This window comes from Siphateles boraxobius, unplaced genomic scaffold, assembly GCF_051911475.1.
Source record: "Siphateles boraxobius isolate OS27281-9 unplaced genomic scaffold, OSU_SipBor_1 7, whole genome shotgun sequence".
NCBI lineage: Eukaryota > Metazoa > Chordata > Actinopteri > Cypriniformes > Leuciscidae > Siphateles > Siphateles boraxobius.
Window position 1 is genome coordinate 829717 of NW_027509197.1, and position 8629 is coordinate 838345.

The 8629-nt window shown below is 38.0% G+C and overlaps 1 protein-coding gene across 1 annotated transcript; it reads right to left on the bottom strand.

The window, feature by feature from the left end:
- Window positions 1-3484: 3484 nt before the first annotated feature.
- On the bottom strand, window positions 3485-6331 carry dlx2a (distal-less homeobox 2a). The gene is made up of 3 exons (XM_077215482.1): window positions 5814-6331; window positions 5368-5552; window positions 3485-4531 (listed from the first exon to the last, which is right to left on the bottom strand). The coding sequence occupies exons 1-3, from the start codon at window positions 6142-6144 to the stop codon at window positions 4217-4219; spliced, it is 831 nt and encodes a 276-aa protein (XP_077071597.1). The 5' UTR covers window positions 6145-6331; the 3' UTR covers window positions 3485-4216.
- Window positions 6332-8629: the final 2298 nt, after the last annotated feature.

Consider the following 8629-nt stretch of genomic DNA (forward strand, 5'->3'; position numbering starts at 1 on the left):
ACATGCAGCTGTGGAGCAGAGAGGGTCAGCGTTATTTCACTCTATTCTCCTCTTGATTACGCGCCGGGCCCATCAAACCAGACATAATTACAGTCATTCCCTCCTTACTTATTCTAATGCAGCTTCCCATCTACGGGATAATTATGAGCAATTTTTTTTTTCGCACGTGGAATCTTTTGTTAACAAAAGAGATAGCGAACTGAAAGAAAATTTGCTGTGCGATGGGGGGAGAAAAAAAAAGAAAAGGAAAGAAAAGAGAGTGAAATAGGTGCGCAGCGGTAGTTATAAGTAAGGCTGGCAAATTGCTTGCAGGTGTATACCGAGAGATTTGTCAATGGGAAGAGGGATCAAAACGAGCAAAAGCACAATGTCGGAGTGATGAAGGCAGAGGTGAAATTATAGAACAAGGGATGCTTTATTTTCGACTGGATTCTATAGACAAACCATCTCGCAATTTCAGACAGACTTTATTAACGTTAGCCTGATTCAAAGCAGCAAATGGTGTAGCTATATATTGTTTTCTCTAGACAACCGAAAAACATCTTTCAGCCAGCAACACATTCGTTCAAATCAACCAGTTCGCTTATAGTGACAACGTTTTTTATTAATGTTAGCCTACTGTTTATAGAAATACGGCGGAATTTGTTAATGTCTTAAATGCCTGCAAAGGTACGACGATTCGTAATTTCTCTTATCATAATACCTCACAATACGCATAATAATGCATGCAAATTCCCCCAAAATAAGCAAATAAAATATATAAAATGCATGCGCATCCTTCTTACCTTAACGTATATTAAAGGAGAACGGCGTCTATAAGATGTCTAATCTCGCTCTTGAGAGACAGGGAAGAATGTGAAAAGAGCATCCAGAAGTCATGGCGCGGGTTCCGGCTCTTTGGGTCCCAGAATCTGCTCCTCTAGCGGGGCTCTGAGCTGACAGACGCTCTCCGAGCAGGAATGAAAAATCCTGCTTTATTTTCCCTCTTTATAGCTGATGGAAAAAATTGCTGATTATTAGCATAAATGTTTACTCCTCATTACGCTGATGACATTGTGCACTCGAGATCTTGGTAATCTTTGGGAAAATTATGAGTAATTTTTAAAAATTTAAAGCAGCAGTTACCATGCAATTCAGGCTAATTTTGCGTAGGCTCCAAACGGATATAATTATCGCGCGAGTCAAGATGTTATGCTAAAAACTATGCATTGATATTACCATTTATTATGTACATACAACTTTGACAATGTTGATGCTTGAAATAGCTGGAAATTGTCTTGCGCAAAAATTACAGTCCATATTAGGACATCTAAAATTGCGAAGAATTATATAGTAATTGCAGGCTTTCAGATCGGGGAGCCAGAATGCTCAACTGGAGCAATTGTGGATAAAATTACAGATCAGAGTATAAATTAGGGATGGGGTATGGCATTTTTCAAGTTGTCTACAGGATTCCGGAAGTGTCTAAACCCACATCATTGCTAATCTTTCAGAGAGAAAGGCATGCAGACAGAGCATGTGTTGCAGACAGATCCAATATAAGTTTACATTCGTTTGCATTTGCAAGGTGTGACACTTGTCCATTCCGAGAGACCTAATCAATGTTAACACAGACTCTGGCTATTTTTGCCTCATATACCGAGACAGCAAAAATACAGGCTGACAGAAAGAGGTGCAAACACAGTGGGTGCATGTGCTTAAAAGTGTCTGGCTTCTTCTACGTTTGGAATAAGAGTTCAAATGAATTGATGTGGGATTGCATTGTTCTTGATCGGGTTAAGCTTGTCTCAAGGGACGGAGCGCGTAAACTGTTCTGCATTAACACTGAGACGCGGCTTAGGCCTTTACCGCTCTTGGTTAAACATGGCATATTCCCGTGTCCTGTCGTGTTTATTCTGCTGAACGGATCTTGTGTATCTCTGCGGGGCACATTTCAGCACGGGCGTAGTCTTAGCCCGGGGCTACACCATAAGATCTTGTAATGTGGCAATCACTGACAGGATACATCCTCATTACATCTGTCTGCTTTACTGCTTTTCAACCCTCAAATAAACAAAGTAATGCAACAAGAAATGCAACCCGCGATAGGCCTACTATATATTATTTAAAAAATAATATTAATGATATTAAGCCACGTGTGGTTCAAACATATATCTTTTCATTTGAGAAGTAAACTACACTGTAAATTTAGTTTTTACAACATTAATTATTTCGCCAGATAAACTTAGATAATGTAGCTATGTGATTTTTTAATTTCAATTAACTTAAAATGTGTAAGTTAAACCAACAATATTTTTTTACAGTGTAGCTGTGGCACTTGTTATACATAAATAATTAATGACAGGACACTGTAATAACTTCATTCATGGTTTGGTTATATAAGCGTCTAAAACAGCATGCTCTTATATTTACAAGTGAGAATGGATTTATCGCTGCACTGTAAAAAAGTGATCAATAAGTTATGGCAACATGTTTTAAACATTGCTTTAACTCATCAAAATAAGTTAAGCAATTTTCAATATTTGTATAAGTTAGCCTATACAAAATTCAAGTCAGTTTAATGTAATTTAAGTTGACATGACTTAAACATCCAAGTTGATTGTACTTAAAAAACATTAAAGCATTACTTAAAATTGTATTGCGCAATTAAAACTTTCGATTTGAGTGAGTTGCATTATATGTGGATGCATCATTGCAGTGCCAGTTTGAGCATGTTGCATTACTTAGATTCCACTGAATGTAGTTGGAATTTTATTTTCTACGAAGTTTCTAAACAAATTAACAAGCTGTCCTTTGTTATATGGCATGGAAAATTAATGTAGTCTATACGCAGCCGAGACCTTATTACAAAGGCCTTGCATTGTGCGTGGGGTGGTGGAAGTTGTGAGAAATGTTTCCATGTTGTTTAGCTCGAGGCATTTGTGAGCCTGCTTTTTTTTTGGACGCGCTGACTTCATAAAAAGTCTGGAGCGCAGAGCTGTGACTCCAGAGAGTCTGAACCCTGCCGAACGCCTTCGATCATGCCGGGGCGTGTTTGCGTGTTTGCGCGCTCTTTCCCAGCCCGAGGCTCTGTAGCGCGCCTCGCTTCTGTCGGGCTCCCAGAGCCTTTGTCTTCAAGTTTTATGTCTCCGAAGAATGTAGGGGACGTCAGACCAGTTGCCTTTAGTTATTTTTTTTTTAAAAAGAACAGTGCTCCTGTTATTTTTGAACTCGAAAAAGTTAAATACACTCACTTGACCTACTTACAGAGCAAGCTAGACACACCTGTCACGTTAGTCAACAAAAGGTAAATTTGTGGGTTTTGTGTGAAACTTTTACTAGGCGTTGCATAGCGTCTCCAGCCAGACTTATTAAAGACTAGAGACTCAACTGGCGCCGAAGCAAAAAGAGAGAGGCGTGGACAGATCTACGAAAAAAAAAAACATACCAACTGTAAACTAAAGAGAAAACATTCGAAATCCCCAATGAATTGATACAAATACAATGCATTCACATGAAACATTTTATTTAAATAAGTCTGAATCATTATAGTGGCAGAAATGCTCATTCGGATTTCAAAATAAATAAAACAAAGTACTCCAGAGAAAAATATCCTTTTACATGTGAACATGGCTTTAGGACAATCAGTAGCTTTCGAGTGTTTTTCATTAGTGTTTTGTCCTTTTGTATTATTAAAAACAGTAAGCCTCTCTGATAATCTATGGGAATGACAACAGCGGTGGAACACGCGTACAGACACCAAAACTTACCTTAAGTACCAAATATAAATCGAACAAAAGTCTGAAATTAAAGAAAGGCGCATGAAACACATTTACGGTGGGAAAGGACAGTTAAGTTATTTTCAAAAGGCACCAAAACAGCTTCAGGCTGTGCTAAATGTGCTCTTACACCCTGCTGCATTAATATTCACTCCAATAATGTCCGCGTGAGTTCTCTAGGCTTTGGATAACAGTAGTTCACTGAACAACTGGTTTTAATCCATTGGTTTACCACCCACAGAACAAAATAAATAAATACAAAAATAATTGTATATGTTTGATTCTTTAGTGTCTGCTTGTTGACGAAATTGCATGAAGAGAAACAGTGTTACGCCCAAAACACACTGGCAATGATCAACCTGGAAAAGGTGAAGAGGTCTCACCATGTGGGGGAAAAACAGGCCTGAAAGTCATTTGTTGCAAGTTCACAAAATGATTTTTTCCCCCAGTCAGTCGCGTCAAAATATGGTCCCTGCGCTGAGAGTTGTGTTGTGGTGATGTGGCTGTAGATGGGCCGCAGAGTTCGTGGATGAGTACCAGTAGTTCGTCAGAAAGGAAGGGGTGGCAGTGTTTGGGGGGCTGTTGCTCTGGGACAAACTCCCCGTGTTCACCGGGTTCATTCTCTGGCTGTGCGCGAAATCCCAGGCCGTGTTGAGCGGCGGTGATTGGAGAGGTGGAGACTCACTGGATGCCACGTGCTGATCGGGTGGGATTTCTCCACTTTTCCACAACTTCTTGAACTTCGAACGACGGTTTTGGAACCAGATTTTTACCTGGAAAACAAGCAAACTATTCAGTATCTAGAGTAGCATTAAACCATGTCAAGTCAAGTCACCTTTATTTATATAGCGCTTTATACAATACCAATGCACACGTATATTATATAAACAAAAACTTTTATCATAGACATATTATATAAACTAACTTTTATGTTTATTAATCGCGATTAATCGATTTGTCAGCACTTGTATGCTGTAACACCCATATATATATATATATATATATATATATATATATATATATATATATATATATATACTGTTTGGTAACACTTTACAATAAGGTTACAATAAGTTGACATGGACTAATAATGAAATGCACTTATACAACATTTATTTATCTTTGTTAATGCTAATTTTAACTAATACTTTATTAAAATCTTGCTAACATCAGTTAATGCACTGTGAACTAACATGAACAAACAATGAACAGCTGTATTTTATTAACTAGCATTAACAAAGATGTACAAATACAGTAACAAATGTATTGCTCATGGTTAGTTCATGTTAGTTATTTAACTAATGTTAACTAATGAACCTTAATGTAAAGTGTTACCAATTGTTTTCATTATTAGGCTGCCATGTGTATTATGATTCAACCCTAACCCTTGACGTAATCACACACACACAATGTTCGCTTTAATATTAAATGATAGGCTATAGGAATTAGGGAGTGTTATTAGGATTTAAAAGTTGTTTTTAGCGTTGATATTATTATTGAATCCCAATTTTGTCAGAGATTAATGAGCATTTATTATATTAAACACAATCCCATTTAAAGCGTATTTGCTGGCTGGTGTTTTATTTGTATTTGGAAAGCCTGTGTATACCTGTGTTTGCGTGAGTCCCAGTGATGCTGCGAGCTCGGCTCTCTCCGGCAGAGCCAGATACTGAGTCTTCTGAAACCTCCTCTGCAGGGCCGCCAGCTGGAAACTCGAGTAAATAGTTCGCGGTTTCCTGATTTTCTTTGGCTTTCCATTAACCATTCGAATTTCTGGTTCACTTTCTTCTTTTTCTGGGAAAGAAAACAAACAACGCAAAACGTCTGAAGGATCTGAATTCAAAATAAAACATTCATGCAATGCAATAATAAAAACGTTTTACGTTTCAAATATTATTAGCATTAATTACATGCACGCGCAAATAAAGGCAGCTCTACAACATCATGATTTATTTATCAATAAACGTTTTTTCCTTCACTGATACTCTGTAAATAAATAGTAAGATTTCCATTTTAATGTTACAACGCTCACTGCTTCAAGAGAGAGATATTTACCAGCATCTGCAGGGGTTGGAGAGGAGCAGGGGCCGTACGCGCCGTAGGGGCCAAACGCGTTGCCGAAGCCCAGTTCATATGATTTGGTGTTGTACTGGACGTTGTTCATGCTGGTGTTCTGGTATTGGTAAGAGCTGATCTGGTCGTATGGAGAGCCCGCGCACTGTCCGGCCTGCTGGTTATTATTATAGTAGCTGCTGTCGGTAGCGGTGGAGACCGGGAGAGTCGGGGATTCCTGGGATTTGTGCAGACTGTGGTAACTGCTGGAGGTAATCTGGTTTGAATGCATATCTGTACTTAGGCTGTCCAAAACTCCGGTTATGTTTTTCATAACGCAAAAAAAAAAAAAAAAAATTCTTAAACGCACGTCCAACGAAAGAACAAACCCATAAGAAAACTCTCCTAAAGGCGCACAGAACTTTTAAAAAAAACTGAGTTAAGTTACATTCCCCTCTGGAAGAAAACAAACGCAGACGCCGCGACGCAAAGCTGGACTGTGATTGTGTGTCAGCAGAGATGCGGGAGGACGGACATTTATCGCGCGTCATGGGGGAGGATGAACCTGTGCGCGCGAAGTATCCAATCAATGCGGGATACACACAGCTCGTATATGCATGAAATGTGTGCATCCTGTGTGGTGATGGTCAACTGCAACACTTTATACTACATGAAAACACATTTTGCTATGACCTTCTGAAAAAACATTGGCAACATTTTTGTATAGCCTACGTAACGCTTTAGCAATAATCGCGTGATCGAATTAAAATGGCTATACGAAAACTTAACACATTTTACGCAGGTCCTTATTCTGAATACATGGGCTTCTTCTGTAAATCAATATAGGCTAACCTATAATTTATTGATAAACGTTTTAACCAACACGGTAGCACGATGTGCTGCGCTTTTACAGATAGCTTTAACCCACAAAACCAGCAATAGCTATATGCCTGAAAAGAAGGGTAGGCCATGGAAGTACTCATTTTGCAATGGTTCTTCTTAAAACGGAGTTGATTTCAACCCAGCAATTGGACTTTTGACTTCAGATTTCTTTAGCTCTTAAACAACACTATTTCGGCATGGCATGCATGGCACCCTGAACTGCTGCGACACCTGTCGGTGAAAACAAAACATCACATTTTCCTGCGTGCGGTTAGGGTACTGATGTCATCCTATGAAACCAAGGGGCGATTCTAGGGCTGCGTCCCAATTCGCCTACTTATACTATACGACCTAAAAGTATGTACTCTTTTTGTGAAGAAAAAGTACATACTTTTGAGTGTGTAGCAAAAGAGTAGGCAAGCTTTGGGACATACTACTTCGTTATCTTTAACGGACAGCTCTGTCGCGTGCGTCCAGCCACCGTAAACTGCCCTGTCAATCATCTTGTCACAGTTAAAATCCTCCATTCAATCTAATTTAATGTCCTACCGTTTCGGAGAGAAATGTTGTGGCACCTTGGTCTGCAGCCGTGGGTCATTAATGCGGTGACTCTCCTCATGTGTTTGCAATTTGAAAGAAATTATGCATTTAAAAGTTAATGGCTAAACGTATCTTTACACAATGCTGCTGCAGATGCAATATAATGTAGACAACATTGAATAAATAATTTTTCGTCATGTTAGATACTGATAATTACCCACTCAAACCCCTTTATCTAAACCTTTCTACATAACCACCGGACTCGCGAGTCCTCAATGTCTGTAGTTTTTTAACACTTTTCACTCGTGTTTGTAGTTCTAATCGAATCTTCGTCCAACGCGCGATGGGTGGTGGGCAATATCAGCCGTTAGAGTGCGCATCGATCTGCACTTCGGATTCTGACCGGAAAAAGTAGACCATCCGGGTATCTTTGGAACACTCATTTCAACATACTACGATTTGGGACGTACTAATTCTAATTTCGAATACTATTTAGGACGGATAGTATGCGAATTGGGACGCAGCATAGGATTTTTTTCAACTGGGTGGAACAAGAGGGGCCAGAATTAATACAGAGTGGCCAATCTTATGTTGTATTTATATATGAAACCGTAGATATCCGAAATCAGTTCAATAAGTTCCGTAAGCTTTAAAATCCGCAATAAACAGTGATACCTTATTTTCTTTTACTGGCATTTATTCACTGCTGTAAATAAGAACAGTCAAATTCAATTTGTATTAACTTTTCACTTTTCAGAAGTGAAAAACTGTAATAAAATCCAATCTGTGAATATGTAGGCCTACAACTCATAAAAAATTATAAAACTCAACATTAGGTTATATCAACTTTACACAAATTCTCACAACCTTATACATGAGCAAAAATAAATAAATAGAAAATCCTTATTTATACAAATGCAGAAGTATATTATTCATATAATAAATGCACAATTTGCATAGCAGCAGTTGCAGTAAATTTGCATTGACAATCTAAATATGCCAAGGCTAATTAATATAAACTATCATCCATACTTTCTGTTAGATAACTACTTTTCAAAAGGGTAGGCTACCTTTCGTTTAACTACACTAGGCCTAAATTACACGAATCTTATAAAAAAACAGTTTAGAATAGCTTAATTAGTCCACTGTTATTATAGTATAATTTTTTTATATATAAGCTATTATACACTTTAGTAATATTTTATTTAAGTTGCTATTTATATTTATGTTTTTTTTTATTTGAGAATTTTTCTGGATGTCATGACGTTTTGTCACTAACTTTTATGTGAATTCTATCTTTATAAAACACACACTAAATTTAATTAGAGAGTCATACTGTTGTTCCCTTTGCTTGACACAAAATTCAAGAAATTAGCCAGATTGCGCCACACAACATT

Excerpts from the sequence above, each read along its gene's own strand:
- dlx2a (XM_077215482.1), bottom strand. The coding sequence starts at position 6,144 with ATGAAAAACATAACCGGAGTTTTGGACAGCCTAAGTACAGATATGCAT. Across the intron at positions 5,553-5,813 it reads TCCAACCCCTGCAGATGCTG|AAAAAGAAGAAAGTGAACCA; the intron begins GTAAATATCTCT and ends TTTCTTTCCCAG. Across the intron at positions 4,532-5,367 it reads TGGGACTCACGCAAACACAG|GTAAAAATCTGGTTCCAAAA; the intron begins GTATACACAGGC and ends CTTGTTTTCCAG.